The following is a 25,580-nucleotide window of genomic DNA, read 5'->3' on the forward strand; positions in this document are numbered from 1 at the left end:
TTATGGAAATGTGAGCTGTTCTAAATTAAAGCATTTGGATGATTACCTGTGATATTTTATGTTAATGACATTAATTAGGAGTCGTTTACAAGGCAGAGAGCTGAAACCATTCATTTGCACGCAAGTTCAAGATCAATTGTGTTTCATATATTTCACATTTGAGAGAGGCATGCGTTCATTCTATAAATGATAAATACACATATTTGCGAGATAATTGTAAGATCAATTTTAGGATGGTTTCTGCTCAACATTTTATACATGAGTCCCCAGATCTCTTGTGTGGAGCACTGGCTGAATTTTAAGGTCATGAATGATTTGTAGCCTCTCTGTTACATCCAATGTTGCTGCTGTGTAGAAATCACGCAGAAATACGTTACTGAATCAGAGTCTGGGACAAGATTACTGGTATGGCCTTAGATCTCAGATCTGAGCCCCACTGATGTCTGGGCTTCGTGCAGGGGACGTTCTTCCACACTAGACTTGAAAACATATTTCTGTGCACACCTTGCTTTGTGCACACTGATATCTCCATTTCCATGCCTTCGAACAAAAAAAAATTATCTGGAGTAGCATTTTTAATTGTTGTGATTGAATTGTCAACACAAAAATGGCTGGAATAGTCAAACTAGAGGGTGTCCGCACGCTTTTGGCCAAATTATCTCTACACCGACTTCTGTAAAATAACACTCTGAACACTGATAACAAAAGAACTGTAAAATAACTTTATTTATAATCAAGAAACATTGTAATTAAAATATTTTACCATTGTAATTTTTTTTGACAAAAGAGCTCCAAAAGATGTTTCATATGAAAGCATGTTCTTCTTCCACCTCAGTTTAAATAACAGGGTCTATTTAGATATGGCTAATAACCGCACATCACAAGGTGTTGATGATCTCTAGCTGCTGGTCTCCGCAGCACTGGCCTCTCTGAACTGCTGTGTCCAGCTCTGAGGATCCTGGTCAAAAAGCTGTGAGAGAAGAGACACAAGCCAACACTTATTACTTACTACAACTTAGATTATATTCATTGGTGTGGATATGATGTCCTCAAGTGAAAGGCATTAACCTCATGAATAAATAATGATGGATGTTTAACAGACGCTGTAGGGGTCAATCTCATGAACATGTCAGGGCATGTTTTTCAAACTCCTTAAATAGTTCGTTCATCCAATCTTCACCAAATTGTGCACGAAGCAATTATAGACTACACTGTCAAAATAATTTTGTGCACTGGTCTGCATGTGTAAAAGAATGATAAACAAGACAGCATGTCCTAAAGTAAACAGAAAAAAAAGTGATGTACAAAGTTTTTACAAATGTATGGTGCCAACTCTTAGAGTAAACAGTTCATTGATGTACAGTAATATAAAAGTTGAATTAATTCCTATCTGACCGTTCAGACTGAAGTTGATTTGCCAAACATCAGATCTGTAACAGATTTAGGACCACATATGGAAAATCATAATCAAAAGATCAGATTGCACTTGATTTGCACGGTTCATAACTATTGCCTGCACGAGTCGTTTTGTTTAGACCCAGATAATTGTTACTTGTGGCTAGATTATAAACATGATAACTTTGTTTTGCTTATATACATATCTCAAATAAAAGAAGAGACTACAGAGTTTCAAAAGGTATGAACAGGCTAGAAAGTAGCTGGATACTTCGTATATTAATCAAGGCTGGGTGTGATGTGTGGGCTTGTAATCAAAGATTGATCAATGCCTGTCACTGATAGGCTGGTAAACTGTATTGATGAACGGAGCAGAACCAAAACTGCACAAACCTCTCCAACAAACTCCAGTAGCTTGAGTTTAGACACCTCCTTCTCTGCCCGCAGACCCCAGCGAAACTCATACTCCACTGGCTCTGTGTGGGGGATCTTCACATACTCCAAATATCTAAAGCAGACACATGAAAAATGACATTTCTTTGGTGAAAAGAAAAGAAAAGATAATTGTTCAGTGGTCCAAGATGCATGTCAGGAGTCATCTGATGAAGGACATGAATCTCTCTGTCTTCATTCGATTAGACCCCTTCATTGTCTATGGTGTGATATAAACCACCTGTCCATGGTCTACAGAACAGCAGCTCTGAACACACCAAATCTGCTGGGACCTCGGAGTACAGCCTTATCTAATAACTAATATATTGTAAACCACTGATGCGTGTTTAAAGTCAGGGCAAGGCTCAAAAGAGCAGGTGCTACTCTGCACTGGTTATAGAAAGCCAATCCTTTTGTTTGTGAAAGACACTTTTACTTACTTCTGCCGTACAAACTCATCTGTGACCACCTTCTTTACATCACCAAACTCGTCATGCTTTTCCCTGTTTGAATACAGAGGTATCAGAAGTGAAACCCCCCTCCAGAAAACAACAGAACATTAATTTAGTTTTTCAAAAGGATCTAGTGCACAAACCCTGGATCCACCCGCAGCTTCTTGAGTGTATTCCACACCAGATCTACAGCATTCATGGAAAACAGATTAACAAAGCATCCACAGAAACTGTTCAGTGATGGCGTAACATGACAGTGTGAATGGTGCATCACTCACTCTCTTTAATGACACCTCCCTTCATGAAGATGACGCTCAGAATCACAAACAGCAGGCCTGTCTTTGGGTTTCCAGGACGCCTGTGTGTAGACAGAAGGAACCTCATTATAACAACACAGCAAAACTAGTGCAGAAGTGTGTGAGGAATCACACAAAAACTATTTCTGATTCATGCATCAGCCCAAAGTTAGTAAGGCAGTCTGTCTTTTATTTCCACATAATAGCAACGGACAGCTTAAGAGATCAGATCTGCTGAGAATCCATTCAAGAAGTACAATGTATTGATGAATGGACAAAATGAGGTACAGAATTACTGCAGAAGTACATGAAGTCTTAACTAACATCTTGTGTGTTACTTACATGCTCACCGGCTCTCCATTAACGGGCTCCAGTTTATTAATCAGGATATAAATGTGATTTTTGGGGTCAATCTCCACCAGCTTTAATCCAAACACCTGCATCAAACACAGAAGTTTACCTCTGTTCAAATTCACATCCATATGGTAGCCACTGTATGCTCCATCTGTCTGTACCTGATCAAACTTGCGGCAAACTCGGTTTATGATTTCTGAATAGATGGCTTTGTATTCTTTTATCACATGTTTACCAATGTCTGCAGAAATCAGTCAAAAGAGAGTGAACACAAACACAATGTATTAAATATATAGATACAACATAAATATAATTTTCTATTTTGAATAAATATTTAGTGATAAAGCATTGGCAATCTAATTCATTGACCACAGAAGACAAACCTGCTCTTCGAATGGGTATTTTTTTTTGGTCTTTAATTAAGATGAACTGGACCACCTCAGCCACCTTGGCATAAACACAGAAAAAAGCAGTTAAACATCCAGTGTAAAACCAACCAAAGAAGAAGTAGGTGCAGTCAGTGCAGATTAGACAAAAAGATTGATACCGATATTTGATGATAATATAGCAGCATAAGAGATTTATAAGCTATTTGTTGTAGGCCAGTCATTTTAGACAAGGAACGTCTTGATTATTTTTATTATAATAGCCCATGCCCCCCATCCCTCCATTTAAAAGTATGTTTGGTACTGCATCGTCAAGAAAGTTTATAATTTGCTTGTGTTCCTAAAGGAACAATCCTCCCCCAAATAAAAATGTACTAACTTCAAGATGTACATGACTTTATTTTAAAATGTAAAAACAGTCTAAGCTGAGCCCCGATTACTGCGTTAAAAGAAGAAAAATCCTGGAAGAAAGAAATCAGCTGAAGAAAGATTTTGAATGGTTTGGGTCTGAGAAAACTCTCACTGTTCTGGAACACAGCAGACTAGTTCATAGATAAGCATAAGGCAGTTTTTGTTTGTTTGTTTGGGTAGTTTCAAAAGCAGTGATGAACAATTCCAGCAACTAAAATGTTCAGTGTTATTCAAACTCTGTTCAACTACTCAAGTACCCTGTGCATACTACAGCAGGCAGAGCCACACTAGCCCAGATCTGTGATTACCAGATAATGCTTTCACACTCAGTTTATGACAGCAGAACTGAATGTCACAAATGATTGACAGGTACCTTGCGGTCGAGCTGGTCAGTCGTGAAGTGTTCTCGGGCTCGCTGCACCTGTGATGAGGTTATCTGGCTGAAATTAGCATCCTCGTCATCCTCATCCAGAGATACCTGAGAGCGCTGCAGACACAACACACACACACACAGACACTATCACTAACGCTGTGTTGTTAATGTCTAGATGACTTATTAACAAAACATTTATTTTTCTTTGATTATTTTACTCGAATTTTCTCATAAATACTATTTAATGTATTGGTTAAAACTATTTGAATGTATGATCAGCACTTTGAAAAACCCGTCTTGAATTGAAATATTGTTTCCACTTAACGTTATTTTTATACATAGATGATCATATACTGCCGTTCTACTTTGGTTTACATGTGAACGAGTACACTTTAAAAGGTTTTAAAATCACTTAATTACATCATTTAAACATTCATAATTTCAAAGAACATTTGTTTTGCGTGTTTTTCTTACTCTCTTTGTTTTGCTCTGTGAAGCGGTTACCGCTCTCTTCCTCTGGGACATGGCGATCGATCCTTCAGAATTATATACATAAAGAAATACACACAAATGTGAATAGATAAAACACACGAATCATTTAACGTTATCTGTCACTTCGAATGTTACGAACAAAAAACACGAGATGACATTAACATCAGGAGTAGCAGGTTTACAGAGAGATAATGCTTTATCTGACTAAATTATGTAGATTACAACAACAACGATGTATGGTGAGTATGTTTAAAACGGTTTTCACCTGTCAGTGATGTTTAATTCTTGATTTACTGCTCTGTTAGCATGAAAGCGCAGTTTCCCGGTGATTTCTTCTGCTACTTATGAACAGCGCTCCGCCGACAGCTGAGCATCATCACACTGCCCCCTGCTGGACAACTCCCGTCATCACAGCAATGCATCATGTGAAAGCTGAATAAATAAGCTTTCCATTTATGCATGGTTTGTTAAGATAGGACAATATTTGTCTGAGATACAACTATTTGAAAATATTTGTCTGAGATACAACTATTTGAAAATCTGGAATCCAATGGTGCAAAAATAAATAAATAAATAAATATTGAGAAAATGACCTTTACATTTGTAATTTGCAATGCATATATAACTAATCAGAATTAAGTTTTGATTTATTTACAGTAGGAAATTTACAAAATATCTTAATGGAGTATGATCTTTACTTAATATCCTTTGGATTTTTGGCATGAAAAAATAAATAAACAGTAAAAAAAAATGATATAATAAGTTCTACGCTTATTTTTTGAAGTCGGATTTGGAGTGGGTTCTGCATTTCCACAGTCGCCTTTTGCTATATTTTACTGTTTCTAAAATAAAAAGTAATATAATTTATTTTCATAAAAAAAAAATAATAAAAAAGATTAATATTAAAGCAAGACAAAGTAAAATGCATCCAGTTTATTAGCAATAGAAAATTGACGTGAATAATACGATCATGCAATTCACATCTATGTCCGTTAGAGGATGCAAATTGAATGAGTTTCTGCAAGCTCAGGGAAACAGTGTTAAAAGTCAACTCAAAGCAGATGATCGTAAAAGAGAGCGCGCAAACAGCTTCGACGTGTTCTTGAATGGTCAGCACAGATGTGATGATGGATGCAGTAGAGTCAGACAGAAGGGTTTCTCCTCTGAAGAACTTTTTGGCTGGAGGGGTCGGTGGTGTCTGTCTCTTATTAGCTGGACACCCGCTGGACACTATCAAGGTAAAACTTCACCCAAGAGGATAAAGCTGCATGATAAGAGTCATGAAAATAAGGATGAATTGACAAGGGTGTTATTTATAATACTCTAATTCTTTTTTTATCTGCTTTAGCATTATTTTTTTCACTGTAAGAAGTAAATAGAAAAATACTTACAAGATATGAATACATCACAATTATTATGTAACATTAATTATTTTCTGGTTCATGTGACAGAATTCTCTCAGCTGTCAAATATTAACATCATGGACTTAAAAATGTGTGATGTTTCACAAAGCTTTCAATAATTGACGGGTTTGTATTTTTGGGATGGTTAATGTTTCAAAGACAAATGAAGTTATATGGTCACACAGAGGTTTCAGCAATGAGACCTTTCTAGACTATAGTGATATGTTATCTAAAGACATACAGGGAGCAAATGACACAGATAACGGCTGCTTCTTCTGACATAGTGTTTATCAGTATTTGTTAGACCATGCTTTATCTTGCATTGATGTTAAGACACTCCCAAGAGCAAAGTGTCATTGCTGTGAGATATACCATGTGAATCTCCATGTTTCCACAGGTCCGTCTGCAAACACAGCAATGTGTTGTCTACAGAGGAACATATGACTGCTTACGAAAGACGGTGTCCAAAGAGGTAATAGCTTTCTGAAGGCAAAAACACATAAAGTGTCTCCACTACATGAAATAGGTGTCATGGATATCACTTCTGAGAGGGCATGTGTCTGTTTCATTAGATAAACCCAGTGAAAGTTCGCAAACAACACCTTTAAGACCCTTTTCTTGACATCTGATACCAAGTTTGAGCAGTTTTGTTCAGTGACTCTCAGCTGGTTTTGCTACAGGATGTTGGTCAGGTTTCAGATTTTAGCTGGGAACCAGGCACAGTACCGAATTTGTTTATCATAATTTAACAAGAAAGGTCTTCAGCTTAAAATATCAGTACATTTATTTCAGTAATAACAACTCTTGGGATAAACCTATTTGGATATGATGAGTGACAGATGAATTTGCCTAAAAATACTTTGAATCAACAACAAAAGGTAAAAGAAGTGATTTTAAAAGCATATTTATTTCGACTATTTTCTGTCCTCAAAGTTATCACAACAGGCATGTAACTCTGTGGTCGAGAAGCACTGATTTGATTACCATACACTCGTTCTTTCTCTTCTCCACTTCCAATCACCTTTACCCTGTTTTGATGTCTGCAGGGAATATTTGGCCTGTATAAAGGGATGGGTGTCCCGCTAGCTGGTGTTACCCCAATGATGGCTTTGAATTTCTTTGGCTTTGGGCTGGGAAAGGAGCTTCTGCAAAGTGACCCCACCGTACCAATCACGTTAGTACAGGAGAGGGCTGATGGGGAAAAAGGGGATGTTTGTGATGTCAGCTCTGCTGAATATATCTCACATTTAACCGTTTTATAAATTTATAAGTGTCTAGTCTCAATAAAAACTAGTGGCTGTTTTTATATTTATGTGCTGCTGCATTTGGCTGAATGCAACAGCAGCTTGTTCATATAGTTTTATATTCTGTATGTGAATAAATGCTGTATAGACAAAATAGTTTGACGCTTATCTTTTCTGCTTCTCCTTTTCATGTCTTGATTTGACCCTCTGTCAGGAACACGCAGATCTACTTGGCAGGGATGCTGGCAGGAGTATTCACCACTGTGATCGTGGCCCCGGGCGAGAGAATCAAGTGTTTACTTCAGGCAGGGCAAACACACTACTGTCATAAATACACCTGTGTCCATAGACACCATTCACATGGTCAAACAAGACTCGGGAATAAAAAAGATACTTAAATTAAGAACAAAACAACAAACAAATGAACACATTTTTAACAATTATCACATTACCATAGCCACATTGTATTAGCTCACTTGATGTTCATTCACTGTAAACCTTTTTTACAGCCAGAAAGCAGAGAACTATAACAGAATGCTGTCAGTTTATTTAACGTGTCACTCTAAGAAGTCAAAATGAAATGACATCATAATTTAGAAATAAGCTGTTTTTGGATCTTGAAAAATCTGGATGATTAAATATAAAGTCCTGTAGTGAATGTTACAGACATAATTCACCATTGTTAAGTGTAGTTCTGTACACTGTGTTCTGCATAACTGTTCAGGGATCGTGGTCCCTTTAAATGATCGGAATGCGTGATGACGTAACAGGCTGGTCAGCGCCATTATTCTAGTTTTCTGTTTTTGCTTAGAAATAAACGACACACGCATTCGTGTGCTCAAAGTGAGAAGTTGTCTCTTGCAAATTACTGCAATTTCCACACTGGTGACCCCGACATTAGTCTGCTGGACGTATCCAGAGACACAACGCGATCATGACCGCGAACGCTGTCACCCTCAAACTCCCCGAATTCTGGGAATCGTCAGCATCTGCATGGTTTGCCCAGACTGAAGCGCAGTTCGCATTGCGTGAGATCACCGTGGATACGACAAAATATTACTATGTTGTGTCTGCTCTCGGAAATTCAACAGCATCCAGAGTGGTGAGCCTTCTTACAAATCCTCCCGAAGATGGAAAGTATACGGCACTTAAAGCCCACCTGTTGAAAACGTTTGAACTGTCAGACGCTGAGAGAGCCAGCAGGCTTTTCTCACTTCAAGGACTGGGTGACAGCAAACCGTCCGAGCTCATGGACCGTATGCTGGATCTTTTGGGCGAACACAGACCTGATTTTCTTTTTATCCAGCTTTTCTTGCGTCAGCTGCCTTCCCAAGTGAGAGCTGCATTAGCCAACACCACTATCACTGACTGTCGTAGACTAGCTGAAGAGGCTGATAAATTTTTCCTGGCAGGTCAGGGACATTTTGCGGCCGCGCTTTTTCCCGCGCACATCTCTTCAGTGATGCGGGACGACGCCACACTCATTGCTGCGACCACTTCTCGTCGGCAGCAGTCTTCTGGCACCCAACAGCCCTCAGGATTGTGTTTCTACCATGCAAAGTTTGGAACCAAGGCTAACAAATGCCGTCCGCCGTGCAGTTTCAGTGTTTCGGGAAAGTAGTAGCCATGAGTGTCGGCCGCGTAGGCAGGCTGCTTTTCATCCGCGATAGCATCTCCGGACGCCGTTTTCTGTGCGACACGGGAGCACAAAGGAGCGTCCTGCCTGCATCCCGTTTGGACATGGTAACCGACAGTCACGGCCCCCCTATGGAAGCTGCCAACGGTAGCCCCATCCGCACATATGGAACGAGGCATGTAGAATTGTGTTTCGGAGGACAGCGTTTCGGTTGGGATTTTGTTACTGCAAAGGTTGCCGTTCCCCTCCTTGGCGCTGATTTTTTGTGTGCACATGGACTGTTGGTGGATGTAAAGAACCGCCGTCTGATTGACGCTGTCACATTTTGTTCTTATACATGCACGCTCAGCGAAGCGGACTCCATACGACTGTCTAGCATGCTCTCAGCTTCCGATGATTTTCAACGTCTATTGGCCGGTTTCCCAGCCCTCACTCAGCCCACTTTCTCTTCATCTATTGTGAAGCACGGTGTGGAGCACCATCTCGCCACTACTGGTCCACCCGTCTACGCCCGCGCTCGGCGCCTCGACCCGACCAAGCTTGCCGTTGCAAAGGCTGAGTTTGCAAACATGGAACGCCTGGGCATAGTACGCCGATCCGACAGCCCGTGGGCATCACCCCTTCACATCGTCCCCAAACCTGGCGGCGGCTGGCGCCCGTGCGGTGACTACCGGCGGCTTAATGAGGCAACGGCACCTGACCGATATCCAGTCCCGAACATACAGGACTTTTCAGCACACCTGGCTGGCAAGGTGATTTTTTCCAAGGTGGACCTCGTCCGGGGATACCATCAGGTACCGGTACACCCACTGGACATTCCCAAAACGGCAGTGATCACGCCGTTTGGTCTGTTTGAGTTCCTGCGCATGCCGTTCGGCCTTAAAAACGCCGCCCAATCTTTCCAGCGCCTTATGGACTCTGTTTTGCGGGACCTGCCTTTCCTTTTTGTGTACTTGGATGACATCCTGGTGGCGAGCACGTCCAAGTCTCAGCACCTGGCACACATCCGAACCCTTTTTGAGCGGCTTAGCCACCATGGACTAATTGTCAACCCTGCCAAGTGCCAGTTCGGTCTCTCCACCATCGACTTCCTAGGACACAGAGTCACTAAGGACGGGGCAGTTCCTCTCCCATCAAAGGTGGAGGCAGTCATACAGTTCCCACGCCCTTTCACTGTCAAATCCCTGCAGGAGTTCCTCGGCATGGTGAATTTTTACCACCGCTTCATCCCTTGAGCCGCTCAGCTCATGGGGCCCTTGCACGAGGCCTTAAGGGGTAAACCCAAACACGCTGTGGACTGGACTGAGAGCAGAGTCAAGGCTTTTGATGCCACTAAAGCAGCATTAGCGAACGCCACCATGCTGGCGCATCCTTCTCCTACAGCCCCCATTGCCATCACCTCGGATGCCTCTGATTATGCTGTCGGTGCAGTTTACGAGCAGTGGGTGGGTGGGGCCTGGCAGCCGCTGGCTTTCTTTAGCCGTCAGCTGCGCCTTTGTGAGCGGAAGTACAGTACTTTCGATCGGGAGCTGCTGGGTATCTACCTTGCCATTAGACACTTTCGTTCCCTGCTGGAAGGCCGACACTTCACTGCTTTTGTGGACCACAAGCCGTTGACTTTTGCCATGGCCAAGGTGGCTGAGCCGTGGTCCGCCCGCCAGCAACGGCATCTGTCTTACATTTCAGAGTTCACCACAGACTTGCAGCACATTGCTGGTAAGAGCAACCACGTGGCGGATTGCCTATCACGGGCTCTGGCAGGGGCAGTCCATCTTGGTTTGGATTACAACCGCATGGCCGCGATTCAGACCACAGACCCAGACGTGCAACATCTGAAAACCTCGACTACAGGGCTGCAGATCAAGGACGTGGTTTTTGGCAATGCCGGCACAACGCTCCTGTGTGACATCTCCACAGGCAGTCCTCGGCCTATCGTTCCCTCTGGGTGGAGGCGTCAAGTTTTTGATTCCATCCATGGTCTCTCCCACCCAGGTGCGAAAGCTTCACAGAGGCTTGTTTCAGCAAAGTTTGTGTGGCACGGCCTTAAGAAGGACGTTAGGGACTGGGCTAACACCTGTGTTGAGTGCCAACGGGCCAAAGTACACCGCCACACTAAAGCCCCGTTAGAAACATTCCCGGTTCCTGAGAGGCGTTTTGACCATGTAAACGTGGACCTGGTTGGTCCTCTGCCCTCCTCTCAAGGTTTCACATATTTGTTAACCATGGTTGACAGGACCACCCGCTGGCCTGAGGCTGTGCCACTGACATCGGGGGCATCTGTCGAGATGACACGGGCATTTATTGGCACCTGGATTGCCCGTTTCGGCACCCCTTCGGACATTTCCTCTGACCGAGGTGCTCAGTTCACGTCCGAGCTTTGGGATGCTGTCGCACAGAGCCTCGGAGTGAGACTCCACCGCACGACTGCATATCACCCGCAGGCTAACGGACTCTGTGAGCGGTTTCATAGATCGATGAAGGCTGCCCTGCGTGCCAGCCTCAAAGACAGCAACTGGGTCAACAAGCTCCCGTGGGTGATGCTGGGTATCAGGACTGCACCGAAGGAGGACCTTCAGTCCTCATCCGCGGAGCTTGTTTACGGACAGCCGCTGCGAGTACCAGGGGATTTTGTCCCTAGCACCACGGTTCCCTGGTCTGCCACTCTCCAGCGGTCTACTCTACTGGATAATGCGAGGTTTTTTGCACCTGTCCCTACTTCCTGTCACGGCCTCCCTCAGTCGCACATCCCCGCTGGACTTCAAACAGCCGACTATGTTTTCATTCGCCACGATGCCCACAGAGGACCACTACACCCACCCTACGAGGGCCCATTCCGGGTTCTGGAGACAGGGGACAAACACTTTGTGGTGGACAGGGGTGGTAAACCGGAGCGACTCTCTATTGACCGCCTTAAACCGGCTCACTTGGACGTGGCCAGGCCCATTGACCTGGCCCAGCCCCCACGACGCGGACGGCCTCCTGCTCTGCCCCCACCCGGAGCTCCCACCTCACCCGAGCTTCCCACACCCCATGCCCCTCTTCCGGGTAATGACGGTACACCAGCTGCAGTGGGGTCTCCTCGGACTCCGGTACAGCGCAGTCGCTGTGGCCGGTTGATACGCCCACCCCCCCGTTGACAGCTGGGTTTTTCTGATATGGTGAATTCTGGGGGGACGTGTGTAGTGAATGTTACAGACATAATTCACCATTGTTAAGTGTAGTTCTGTACACTGTGTTCTGCATAACTGTTCAGGGATCGTGGTCCCTTTAAATGATCGGAATGCGTGATGACGTAACACGCCGGTCAGCGCCATTATTCTAGTTTTCTGTTTTTGCTTAGAAATAAACGACACACGCATTCGTGTGCTCAAAGTGAGAAGTTGTCTCTTGCAAATTACTGCAATTTCCACAGTCCACTCTTTCCTAATGTTAGGATCAGAAGGAAGGCAATGCTAAATTGTGTTTTTCCACATCTTGGCACAGCACAGCATCATGTTGTGTTCGCAGCCTATTTATTGTTTGGTTTCTGTGCAGAGCAGAGGATCGTTCTTCATACATCACTAACTCAGTAAACTGGATTTGACTGTTGACAATTTGGCATGATCATGGATTATTCGGTTCTTTAAAGCTGATCCTGGACTTGCTGTCATAGCAACATCTCGTTTCATGTAAACAGGATTAGATTGCATCTTTTTAAGTGGAACTGATATTTAAAATCTGTCCCAGCCACTGTTACTTCATTACAAGAGTACCCTACTGATCCAGGGACAATAATTTAGAATAATATGAATAATTATGAATCTATGATAGGCTACTATAGACACGGACAGTTTAGCTTGTTGAAAGATTTATTTGTCATAAAATAATTACTTTATAATTGTATTAGAGTCTTACACACATGCTATACAAATCATGTAGAGTGCATTAATTTGAGTGGTGACAGATATTATTGGAGTGGCTTGATGGAGCACAGGAGATGCAGGTGACTTGATCTTGACCCTTAACAAACTTTAATTAATGCAGTCACATAACAAATCTGCTTTGAAGATAAAATTTAATGAATTTCTAATTACAACATTGAAATAAAAATGTAACAGCTGTACAAATACTAGAAATAGTGAATCATGTAATAATATGTTTCCTTATAAAGGTCCAGAAATTTCAGGTGTCTTTTTTAATTATATGATGTCATTACATTGCTGTCTTGCTGTCAGCCAATCGCTGCATTGCTGATCGTGGTTTTGAGTATCAATAATCTGTACCTTTATGGGGGACATGAGAATGAGCAGTAACTTTAGACTAATCTTAGACAATTTAATCCAGGTATTTTAATAAAATCCACAAATTAGTATGAAGAACCAAACTAGCTAGAGATCAGTTATCACGATCAGAAGATTTAAGTGATGTATGGAGAACGGGCCCCTGGGTTTGCCTCTCTGATCATTTACACAACATGTGTGAATCGGTGGGCGGGGCTAAACAGGCAGTGATGTAGAATCGGTGGGCGGTGCTAAACAAGCAGTGATGTATAGAATCGGTGGGCGGTGCTAAACAGGCAGTGATGTAGAATCGGTGGGCGGTGCTAAACAAGCAGTGATGTCGAATTGGTGGGCGGGGCTAAACAGGCATTGATGTAGATTTGGTGGTCGGGGCTAAACAGGCAGTGATGTAGAATCGGTGGGCGGTGCTAAACAAGCAGTGATGTAGAATCGGTGGGCGGGGCTAAACAGGCAGTTATGTAGAATCGGTGGGCGGGGCTAAACATGCAGTGATGTAGAATCTGTGGGAGGGGCTTAATAGGCAGTTATCTAGAATCGGTGGGTGGGGCTAAACAGCAGTAATGTAGGTGTTGATCTTCTTCTGTGGAGGCGGTGCTTATCCACACTTTTACATCATAGAACATTCTTGGCAGATTGGTTTTGTAACAACAATGAGTTTTACATAGTAATTAACTCAAATGATATATAGGGAATTTGAATAATTAATCAAGAATTTGATTAATATATATCTCAGATGACAGTTGCATTTAATTTTATTGATTATGAAAAATAGCTCAATTGCCAATACCAATACTAATCACAGGGCACTGTAATTTACTCATTAATATGTCAATATTACATTCTTCATATCAATTATTGTGATCTCTTACTGTAAATTACTGCAGATCAAACCGTGGTATGTCCAGCACACCACTGTAGACCTATCAATTTTCAATAAAGTTATCACGCCTTATAATTCAAGGAAAAGTATTCTCTGGCCATGAAAATATTATCCTATCCTTATGATAAATTTAGTTTCTAAATTTAGAGCTTGTAGCTAAAGACCAGAACATTTCAGTGACTCGTAATGTGAGTGGGGTGGAGTCCAGGCCAATCATTTTATATATGGGTTTTTAATAATTCAACTAGTAATACATCAAACTACAAATCACACAGAGTAAATATGCGTACGAAAATACAGACAATAAACATTTACAAGACATAACGGAATCCAAATAAAAGAGAGAGAGAGAGAGAGAGAGAGAGAGAGAGAGAGAAGTGGAGAAAGCGAGAGAGATCACAGAATGAGCTCAGGTATGAAAATCAGTCAGTAAATCTTAGTGGAACCAACAACGAATCAAATAATAGCAACACTTTAAAGCAGCATTTAAATCTCCATAGAAAACGATACTTGCATGGCCCAGTGGGTGAGCGTGGTACCGGCGACGCACGTGTGATGTCACGTGGTCCTTTGAAAACTGCGCGCGTGGGCCGGAGGCCGTGTGACGCGCGTGCAAGCTGCGCTGGATCTTGGCGTGAGCGTGGAGTCACGTGTTCCTTTGTTGCAAAGAGGTGTTCGTTCATCTTCGCGCGGTATTTGAAAGGTTCAACAAACAATGTTCCAGAATTCGTCTTCATTGTGTGGAGAGGCGAATAGTTGAATAAACTTAGTAAAGAAAAGAAAAGAAAACAACGAAAATGAAAGTTTCCAAATGAGCCATGAAAATGGCTTTCCTCTCCTCAGTCCGTGTGCTGAGGGGGGAGGAGAACTGAGCGCGGCCCGAGGCCGCGCGGAGCGACGTGTCCGAGAACGGAGAACGGGAAAAAAAGAGCAAGAAGAGAGAGGCGGACCTTGTTCGGTCGACTCTTATAGCTTGAGATGTTCACGCCTCTTTTCGCGTGAACCACCCAATGAACATCCGCGATCTGAAGCGGCGGGAAAGTTCCTTTGTCTCTGGGAACAACCCACCCTAATGATTTAGGACTTGTCCGATTTCATCAGGGATATTCTAGCACGTTCGTAATTCCAGAATAATACATTTTTCATTACTTTACTTTAGATAAGTGGGTCTGTCAAAGCATGACGATTAGAACAAGACTAGACATAATATATATATGACCAAAGATCTAATTTTTAGATCGAATTACACATTTAAAGATTTGTTTAACACATGATAACACTGCAGATGTTGGGAAACATCTAAATGTACCAAAAGGGAATACGTAATACATTTATAAAACATGAAAACAGAAAGTTAATGAATACATTCCATAGAATGCATTGTTCAAAAGAAGCCAGTGACTTGGCTTCTCTCCTGTCCTGTGTGGTCGTAACTTTTACAACCTGCAAAAGTGGGGGTTGCAGAAACATGGCTTTCTTTGAGAAGGTTAAAGTGAGGAGAGACATTTCCTAAAGTATGAGCTTGCAACTTATACTCTTCACATAACAAGGATTAACCATTTTATGCAATCCAAAAACATAATTAAAATACATATTAATAATAAAATGAAAGTAAGGAACTTATACAAAAAGGTTTCCTTTGTCTCCAGTGTGTTGGAGGAATTTGGGTTGGGGGTTTTCGTTTCTTCTTTGAAGCTCGCATGGGTATCGTAAAGTAATTTAAGTCCAGCCAGGTTGGCATTTAGTACCAACAGTCTGAATTTATAAAACAGAATTTAACCCATGAATCGCTGACCTGCATATCTGTTACATCTCCCCCTTTACGTCAGATGAAGTCCCTGTGTGGACATCATCGGACGGCAATCATCCGGATGGGCAGATGACAGGTGAATCGTGATGGTCATGCAGCAGGTGGGTCATGATGACAGGTGGTTCCTGAAGCTGAGGATTCAGCTTGGTGAGGTTCGGTATTGTCTTTGACTTTGCGTCCCTTTTCCGGGGATTCCATCGGAGACCTCCAGCCACAGTTGTCGTGAGTTTGGCTGTAGAGGTTTGCATCTCGTTGAGTATCCTGTATAGGATGAAGGTCACGCCAAGAGTCAGGGTGGGACCAATGACGGTGGAGATGCACCGTGCAGTGTCGGCAGCAGTCCAGGCTAGGACCGCAGATGACTGGTTCAGAATGGGCTGTCGAGACAGTGCTTGGAGGGCTGTATCGACAGGAGTAATGTCAATGTGTTGGGTGGTACCTTTCAGTACTTGGTCCAGCAGGTTGGCACGGGTGGCGGTGTCATGCTGGTCGTAGGTCAGCATAGCTGAGCGCACAGGAGTGTTGACGAGCCATCTCTTACCCACAATCTCTGCTTGCGTTTCTGTGACTTGTGTACGAGGCTTGGCTTCGGCAGGGCAGCGCGTATCGCTGACCCAGGGTTGCAGCTCGCAGATTCCTTCAGAGTTGTGTCTGAGGAAGGGTTTGCTAAGGCAGAGATAATGAATGTCTTTGGTTAAAGTACACATGTGCATGTTTGGGGCCAGGTACAGCTGTGTGTTGCTGTCGTGGTAGGCCACCACATTTGGAATGTGTGTTTTGGTGTGGGTGTTGCTCTTCCACATCCTGACACTGACAATGTCTTTAGGTCTGTAGACTTGGTTTGACTCGCTGATGAGTTGGTTCAGGAGCACGTTCACTTCTCCCTGTTTGGGGTTTGCGTGCCGTAGGAAGGCGCTATCCAGAGAGTTGGCCAGGTGCATTCGTAGCAGGTCAGCTGGCATGGTGATGGTGTAAGACAGCACAGTTAACACAAGGCTTAAGGGTATCATGTATGGTGGGGTTTTACTCGTGGTTAGGCTGTCTTTGGAGGAGCTAACCTCCCACAGCATGGCTGTTGTTAATGCTGTTAACAGCTGAGTCTGGGTAAAGTCCTTCTGGAAGGCAGTAAACAGTGGTTTCAAGGAGTTTACAGTCTGGTTCGCTGCATTGACACTGGACATAACAATGTTAAACATTCTGGCGGCAGCAGCGGCTCTAAGCAAAGCTCCCGGGAACTGTTTGGAGCGGTGGTGGTGTCCACCTAACTCCATTTGTGTAACCGTCACTTTCTCATGTTGGCTGAACAGGTGTTTGACATCGGCCTCAGTGTGAGTGAGGGAGTCCTCTCTCCATCGGAACCTTGTACAGCTGTATTCGGTTACAGTGCTGGGGTAGTGTGCCCTGTCATCGGTAGTCAGGAGTCTCAGCGGTTTTCTCGGTGGCAGCTGTCCTCTCTTTGGCTGACAGCACAGCACGGCAAACCACAGCAGCATCCTGGTACAGATAATAGGGAGAGAGAGAGAGAAAGGGGAGAAAGAAACAAACAAGGCCTGTCTTTGGTTGGACAGGACAGTCTCTTTGCTTCGTGGGCGGTGACTGGGTTTAGCTCGCCCTCGCCCATGTTTTGCCACATCTTGCTGCTGGCATGACGCTTGCTTCAGTGTTTTGTCAGTGGCTCTGGTGCTGCGTGGTGCAGCACATGCTGCGTCATGGAAATATATTGGCATTATCCCCCTTTTGCTCCGTGGCATTACAAGCCCTGGCATTGTGATGTCAGACGGTGCACAACCCACAATATTGTTCTGTGCACGCAGCATGGTTTGTGTATCATGCAGTGGTCTGGGGCTTTGGTTGTCAGTGACTGTAGACTGGTTGCCAGGGTGGATGGAGGGGTCTGAGAGGTGGTAAAGCAAAGTCATTATCAAGGTTTCAGAAGCCCGCATGTCCGCTATGTTGGTCTGTGTAGACAACAGAGCCTGCGTAAGCGATTCTGAGGTAGGCAGTTTAGCTAGTAAAGTTCTTGTGCTGTGTGTAATCACTTCAACCTTGAATGTGGGTGGGTGGGTTGGGAGTGACCACAGAATGTTGTTTAGTGTGCCAGTTTTGGCAAGGGTGTCAGTGTGATCTTTAAAGTCCTCGTCTAGACTTGGTAACTTTGAGTATCCTTTTTCCTTCTTCCAGTACACGATCACATTGTGTGTTTTTGTGATGTTATCACATTGCTGGAACAGGTGTTGGTGTTTGACATGCTTGTTTGCAAGTGTGAGTCCGAGTTCCACACATTCAGGTGAGGATTGGAAGAAACCCAGCGTGTGGTGTAAGGTTTGACCACCTTGCAGGTTGAGCCGAACAGCGACCCCTTTGGTGTAAGCTGGTACCACCGTACCCTGTTTGTTGACTAAGGTACAGAGGCTTGAACTTGGGCCTGTTGTTAGGGCGTTGTACTCATGGCTGGCTGCTGGGGTTCCCGTGACCTCTGTGACCTGACCGTCTGGCTCTGTGGGAGTTCCCGTGACCTCTGCGACCTGACAGTCTGGCTCTAGCAACCTGTGTGGCTGGAGAGAAAGAGGTTCTCGCACTTGAGCAAAGTCTTTTAGCTGTTTGAAGTTCAGAAAAGGGTCAAAGTGTTCTAGCAGGTCTTTGTCGATGAGCAATGTAGGAGTGTTCATTGGTGGGACATACATGGGATGTATTAGACTCATCGGAACGAATGTCAGGTGAATGGAAACAACCTGTTCAAACTGGATGTCATCCTGTCTGTACACCTGTACATTCAGTTCATAAGTTTGAGGTGTAAGAGTTCGATCTTGTCTCTTAGCTTCAAATTGGAGTCTTTTGAAAAGGTAAGATGAGATCACCGTCAGGTTTAGTCCTGTGTCGATCAGGTCTTCCCTGTTGACTCCTTTTTGACCCACCCCCTTTTTGACAGGGCTGCCCAGGAATGTTGGCATTAGGGCAGGTGGGACGATCGGTGGGTGATGAGGACCGGTCTTGTGTAGCTCGCTGCAAAGGCAGGTAGTCAAAACAGCATTTTCTGGTACCTTGTGTTTGTGGTACCTGGTGTGAGGACCTGTGCTGTCTCGTTCAGTTAGCTGTAACAGTTAACTCTGTGGTCTGTAGATGACAGGCAGTGTTCTGGGTGCTTGGTTCATCTTCCTTGTGAGTTTTCATGTGAAGAAGCACTTTCAGCACCCTCAGGATCTCTGCTGTCTCAGACGTGGCTGCACTGTGTTGCCCTCTGCTGGCTTGGAATGGTATTGACTCTCTGTAAAAATGTCTGTGACTGTGGTGTTGTAGGGCGCCATCTAGGGTTAACTCCAAGCAGTGCTCAGAGACAGAGACTTTGGGGTATTTCACAGTCTTTTCACAAATAGTCTTTTGCTTGGTGCAAGCTTTGTGGGCTAAGTTCCGTAACTCTTGTGTAGTCCTGTTACGGGGACACGCTGGGACTCTGAGATGAAAACTCCAACTAGCATGTAGGTTTAGGAGGGACAGAGTTTTTAAGTTGAAATCCTGTTCCATACCTGGTTCGTTGCATGCTCCGAAGTAGGTGTTTCGTAGCTGACTACAGAAAGTCTGTGGGTTTTCAAATCGGCCCTGTTTGAGGTCCATAGCAATAAGGAGCCCATGATCTGAGTTTGGATCAGAGAATTCAAGAATCAAAGTCTGTAGCAGTTGCTGGTAGTACGCTTTGACAGTCTCTGGTTGACGATCCAGAAAGCAATGCACATCACGGCTGGCCGTGATTTTTAACAGATACAATGTGTTCACATCTGTCACGTTGGCGACAGTTTGCAAATGAAAGTCAATGGCTTGTAAAGAAGCATGAACATCATGTCCTCCTGCAGGATCTGGAATGAATGTAGAGATGCTTCTGGCTAGCTTGTGAAGTTCTCTGTGAGCAGTGCAGGGTTTGGTGACATGCGTTCTCTGGAAGGGTTCTCTTCCCTCCGTTGTTGACAGATGTTCTTGTAAGCTGGCTGGTGATTTCCTTAGAAGGGAGATTACACCCCCTTTTCCAGCTCTGGGTTCTTGGCTGAAAGGGTTGGAGTGGCGGCCCGGGAGAAATTTTGTGGTGTGCGTTTCTCCGATCCAGCCACTCTGTAACCTGTGAGATTGTCTCAGTTCGGTGTGAACAGTGTCAAGTTCATCTTGGAGCTTGTTGAATTTAGCTCGGGCCGCTTGCAAGTGTGTTTTGCAGGCCCAGGTTTTATAGTCTCTTTCTTTCAATTCAGTCTCTGCTCTTTTTAGGAGAGCGTCACCTTGCTGGAGTTTTTTGTTGAGGTCTTTTCTGGCTTCTCTCTCCAGCTGTTCTCTTTGATCTGTGTCGAGGCGAAGATCTTGCAGGGCATTGTGAAGTCTTTCAACTCCTTTCTGTAGCTCTGGATCTGTGTCGTCCTCTTTCTCGCGCTGGTTCTGGGTCTCGAGGAGAAGCTGATCAAGATGACTCTGGGTTGGGGCCTGGTCCTTCCAGGCCTCCTCCGCGATGTTGCTCCGTTCACTGAGCCGTGCCTGGGTGACGAGAATGTGAACTAGGCTTCCGAAGATCCTGGCGAGTTCTCTGTAGTAGTCGCTTTGGTTTGGATCGCGTGCCATCAGTTCATCTAGCTCGGTGTCTAGTTGCTCTGGGTGCTGCAGGTTACTGGCGTCCTTGGGCAGGAAGGGGGTCGTCACTGCTTTCAACCATGTCGAGAGGTGGCCCCCGTGGACTGCTGGACTGGATGCCTGGAACATCCTGATTCTCTGTCGGTGAGAGAAGCACAGCACACACACACAAAAAGACCAATGCAAGTTCGTTCTACATTTAACGAGCTATATTCATACGGGCTGTGCCGTTTATGAGAATTTTGGGGCTGACTGATGCAAACAGTCAGACAGTTAAGTAGCCAATTAACTTGGGTCAACGAAGGACCTGAAATGGAGATTTGACAAGCAGTAGCCTAGCGGGTCGTGTGATGACACCGGCTGCTGGTGGTCGCTCTACTATTTAACTTCGTTGGTGGCTCCCAGGTTACTGTCTCTATGTGAAATGAAAGAAACAAATCACAACAGAACAGAGGGTAGAAAAAGATCAAAGTGAAAAACAACACTTGAAATGAGATGAAAACAATAGAAACACAACGTGTTAGTGAGAATAAGGAGGCCTAAGCCTACTGCTAGGTTTTAAGATAGGGCCAACAGGTGAGTGGGCTATCTGGGTAGGAAACCTAGAAATATGGTGTGGCTTAAAGAAGCAAAAGGGTCAGAACACTTAAAATATATCCGGGGGAATATCTAATATTCTGTGGCTTATAATAAGTGGATAGGTTTTATCACTTTTGGTTCACCTGGTTGAATTGAAGTCATTCAGGTGGGAACCAGTGGCTTGGTCAACCTCCCCGGTGCTCCCCAAACACTGAACCGCAGTGTCCCCGGTCCTCCGTTACTCTGGCGTGTCGCAGGACAGCATGGCTTGTGACTTTTAGCACAACCTTTGGAGTGCCAAAATTGCTGATGTCTCTTGAGACAAGAGGGACCGAGTTTCACTCGCAGCCAGTATCGGTAACACCGGTCGGGCAGCCTTGCTCACTGGAAACCTGAGACGACTGTCCAATCACCAAGGGAGTTCTAATCATGATAAAACAAAGAAAGGGAATTATAATAATGGTAATTATTAAAATAACCTAAATCAAAAGAGAGAAGAAAGAATAATACAAATCAAAATAAAAGACAGGAATGAAACAAGGGAGAAGGAGTAGCTGGTTTTCACCACAAGGTGGGGGTAAGTACTGCTTCTCTGTCTTTAACCTGCTGAGCAGAAAACTTAATTCAAATTAAAAATTCAAAACTGGTTTAAATCAAAATTTAAAATAAGCATGTAAGAATTAAAAGGAAAATCTGAATAATATCCTATAATAACCCATGATAGCTTGTAAGTTATCATTAATAATTATGAAATTAATCAAACAGGGTGAGATTAATTAAAAAGGGTAGAAGTGGGCATGCACTTCAAAACAGAATGGAAAAGACAGAGGTCTGTTAGTCGATTTAACAGGGGACTGCCACTAGATGGCTTACCTTCTAAGTGGGTCAATCAGTAGTTGACCTGAAACATCTAGATTTCCACTATTAAACAATTACAGTTTAACTCAAATCATGTTTGAACCAAACTCAAAGTAAATGTAAACAATCAAAGGCAGGGAAAAAAATTTTGTTCCCTGTAATAATATTCGCACTAGCAAAGCTGTAAATGCAAATAATTATCGAGAATTTAAACATCCAATTCAAATATACATCACAGGGGATTATAAATTAGCAATCAGAGCGCATTATCTGAAATGGCCACAGGTTGGCAGCTTTGCACTCACGCAAGCTGGAATCAGAAAGCAGGGTGTACCCTGAAATTTCTAACCCACACGTTCCCTCTGGTGTTTAGATAGCGGAACTACAATTTCAATATGACTTAGAAATTATCTGATCGTTCGTCAGGCTGATTTTCTGCATCAAAAATCACAAGTAACAAACCAAAGGTTTTAATCTCTGAGGTGCTATGTTAACATAGGTTGAAGAAGGATCCGTTCACTTCCAAAACACAACTGTAATAAAAACAGGAATTTTCCAACTGTTGCCTCCAATAAACATTTATCAAAATAGCACTTATGATCTAAATGTTTTAGGTTTAAAAATCGGGTAGCTAAGCCAATTTTAGACCAGGAGTTTTTATCGTTTATTTTTTTGAATATCATGTGGTTTACCACGAATTCAATAACGATATTTAATAACAAGGCCTTTTTACTGAATCAGAGGAACATCGCTCATGTTCAGATTTACATGTTGCAACTAATAAAAGATTTCTTCATCTTTTAATTATTCATATTAAAATGTTCTCACTGTAAAAAGATTTTGGTCTTTCTTAACAGGATACTTTTAACATTATACTGCAGATTACTTTCATTAAAATTAACAGTGACTATACTGTTAAGTTTCTATAAATACCTAGGTGCTTACTGACCAGCTTTTTGCCTCAGTCAGTTAGGAGTGAGTTCGCGTCTTGCGACTCATCTCACAAGTAACGTTACATAATTTCATAGCGCACGTGCAGAAATTATTAAAAACCATATTCACAGATTGATTGCTCACAAAACGAAGTTTGAAATGCCTGCGTTCCTCCACCAAAATGTAACAACAATGAGTTTTACATAGTAATTAACTCAAATGATATATAGGGAATTTGAATAATTAATCAAGAATTTGATTAATATATATCTCAGATGACAGTTACATTTAATTTTATTGATTATGAAAAATAGCTCAATTGCCAATACCAATACTAATCACAGGGCACTGTAATTTACTCATTAATATGTCAATATTACATTCTTCATATCAATTATTGTGATCTCTTACTGTAAATTACTGCAGATCAAACCGTGGTATGTCCAGCACACCACTGTAGACCTATCAATTTTCAATAAAGTTATCACGCCTTATAATTCAAGGAAAAGTATTCTCTGGCCATGAAAATATTATCCTATCCTTATGATAAATTTAGTTTCTAAATTTAGAGCTTGTAGCTAAAGACCAGAACATTTCAGTGACTCGTAATGTGAGTGGGGTGGAGTCCAGGCCAATCATTTTATATATGGGTTTTTAATAATTCAACTAGTAATACATCAAACTACAAATCACACAGAGTAAATATGCGTACGAAAATACAGACAATAAACATTTACAAGACATAACGGAATCCAAATAAAAGAGAGAGAGAGAGAGAGAGAGAGAGAGAGAGAGAAGTGGAGAAAGCGAGAGAGATCACAGAATGAGCTCAGGTATGAAAATCAGTCAGTAAACCTTAGTGGAACCAACAACGAATCAAATAATAGCAACACTTTAAAGCAGCATTTAAATCTCCATAGAAAACGATACTTGCATGGCCCAGTGGGTGAGCGTGGTACCGGCGACGCACGTGTGATGTCACGTGGTCCTTTGAAAACTGCGCGCGTGGGCCGGAGGCCGTGTGACGCGCGTGCAAGCTGCGCTGGATCTTGGCGTGAGCGTGGAGTCACGTGTTCCTTTGTTGCAAAGAGGTGTTCGTTCATCTTCGCGCGGTATTTGAAAGGTTCAACAAACAATGTTCCAGAATTCGTCTTCATTGTGTGGAGAGGCGAATAGTTGAATAAACTTAGTAAAGAAAAGAAAAGAAAACAACGAAAATGAAATTTTCCAAATGAGTCATGAAAATGGCTTTCCTCTCCTCAGTCCGTGTGCTGAGGGGGGAGGAGAACTGAGCGCGGCCCGAGGCCGCGCGGAGCGACGTGTCCGAGAACGGAGAACGGGAAAAAAAGAGCAAGAAGAGAGAGGCGGACCTTGTTCGGTCGACTCTTATAGCTTGAGATGTTCACGCCTCTTTTCGCGTGAACCACCCAATGAACATCCGCGATCTGAAGCGGCGGGAAAGTTCCTTTGTCTCTGGGAACAACCCACCCTAATGATTTAGGACTTGTCCGATTTCATCAGGGATATTCTAGCACGTTCGTAATTCCAGAATAATACATTTTTCATTACTTTACTTTAGATAAGTGGGTCTGTCAAAGCATGACGATTAGAACAAGACTAGACATAATATATATATGACCAAAGATCTAATTTTTAGATCGAATTACACATTTAAAGATTTGTTTAACACATGATAACACTGCAGATGTTGGGAAACATCTAAATGTACCAAAAGGGAATACGTAATACATTTATAAAACATGAAAACAGAAAGTTAATGAATACATTCCATAGAATGCATTGTTCAAAAGAAGCCAGTGACTTGGCTTCTCTCCTGTCCTGTGTGGTCGTAACTTTTACAACCTGCAAAAGTGGGGGTTGCAGAAACATGGCTTTCTTTGAGAAGGTTAAAGTGAGGAGAGACATTTCCTAAAGTATGAGCTTGCAACTTATACTCTTCACATAACAAGGATTAACCATTTTATGCAATCCAAAAACATAATTAAAATACATATTAATAATAAAATGAAAGTAAGGAACTTATACAAAAAGGTTTCCTTTGTCTCCAGTGTGTTGGAGGAATTTGGGTTGGGGGTTTTCGTTTCTTCTTTGAAGCTCGCATGGGTATCGTAAAGTAATTTAAGTCCAGCCAGGCTGGCATTTAGTACCAACAGTCTGAATTTATAAAACAGAATTTAACCCATGAATCGCTGACCTGCATATCTGTTACAGTTTCAATCTAAGCTGTTTTTAGACTAATGAGAAAGTAACAAGTTCTGAAATTTACAGGATGTTTTTATAGTACAATGACCTCTTATTTGTCAAAAGATCAAGGGATTTATGATTTCTCAGGTTAAGACCCCTATAATCATGTAAAATCCTGTAACGTTATGATTTTTGTTTATTGACATATGCATATGTGTTTTAGATCCAGACCTCAGCCAGTCAGCTTAAGTACACTGGACCAGTGGATTGTGCACTAAAACTTTATAAGGAACAGGGAATTCGCAGTGTCTACAAGGGCACTGTTCTTACTCTAATCAGAGGTGTGTGTGTGTGTATATGTGTGTGATATTTTAAATTGGTGATCTTGTGAAATATGTGTGTCATGATATATTCCCTGACATGTAAACTAAAAGTAATGGGTGGCCTTTATGGATGCATCTTTTTTTCTTTTTCTCTTAGATGTGCCTTCGAATGGTGTATACTTTCTAACATATGAATACTTAAAAAAGTTTCTGACCCCTGAGGGAGAAAGGTG

At 42.9% G+C, this 25,580-nt stretch overlaps 2 protein-coding genes across 2 annotated transcripts; one reads left to right on the top strand and one right to left on the bottom strand.

The window, feature by feature from the left end:
* Nucleotides 1-708: 708 nt before the first annotated feature.
* On the bottom strand, nucleotides 709-5,004 carry ndnl2 (necdin-like 2). Its single transcript, XM_052595125.1, has 11 exons — nucleotides 4,857-5,004; nucleotides 4,574-4,635; nucleotides 4,100-4,213; nucleotides 3,313-3,376; nucleotides 3,091-3,170; nucleotides 2,918-3,012; nucleotides 2,558-2,637; nucleotides 2,423-2,465; nucleotides 2,268-2,330; nucleotides 1,789-1,903; nucleotides 709-970 (listed from the first exon to the last, which is right to left on the bottom strand). Exons 2-11 carry the CDS (start codon nucleotides 4,622-4,624, stop codon nucleotides 899-901), a joined length of 777 nt encoding a protein of 258 aa, XP_052451085.1. The 5' UTR covers nucleotides 4,625-4,635; nucleotides 4,857-5,004; the 3' UTR covers nucleotides 709-898.
* A 632-nt stretch (nucleotides 5,005-5,636) lies between these two features.
* On the top strand, nucleotides 5,637-25,577 carry si:dkey-150i13.2 (mitochondrial carnitine/acylcarnitine carrier protein; the record flags this gene model as incomplete). Its single annotated transcript, XM_052594998.1, is given in 6 exon segments — nucleotides 5,637-5,829; nucleotides 6,392-6,466; nucleotides 7,041-7,168; nucleotides 7,453-7,543; nucleotides 25,248-25,365; nucleotides 25,505-25,577. Coding segments are annotated over 6 exon segments (617 nt in total), but the record flags the coding sequence as incomplete, so codon positions are not given.
* Between the last annotated feature and the right edge of the window lie 3 nt (nucleotides 25,578-25,580).

The sequence above is a fragment of the Carassius gibelio genome, chromosome B23 (genome assembly GCF_023724105.1).
Source record: "Carassius gibelio isolate Cgi1373 ecotype wild population from Czech Republic chromosome B23, carGib1.2-hapl.c, whole genome shotgun sequence".
In the NCBI taxonomy this organism is placed as follows: Eukaryota; Metazoa; Chordata; class Actinopteri; order Cypriniformes; family Cyprinidae; genus Carassius; species Carassius gibelio.

Excerpts from the sequence above, each read along its gene's own strand:
- ndnl2 (XM_052595125.1), bottom strand. The coding sequence starts at position 4,624 with ATGTCCCAGAGGAAGAGAGCGGTAACCGCTTCACAGAGCAAAACAAAG. Across the intron at positions 3,171-3,312 it reads AATACCCATTCGAAGAGCAG|ACATTGGTAAACATGTGATA; the intron begins GTTTGTCTTCTG and ends TGATTTCTGCAG. Across the intron at positions 1,904-2,267 it reads GATGAGTTTGTACGGCAGAA|ATATTTGGAGTATGTGAAGA; the intron begins GTAAGTAAAAGT and ends TGTCTGCTTTAG.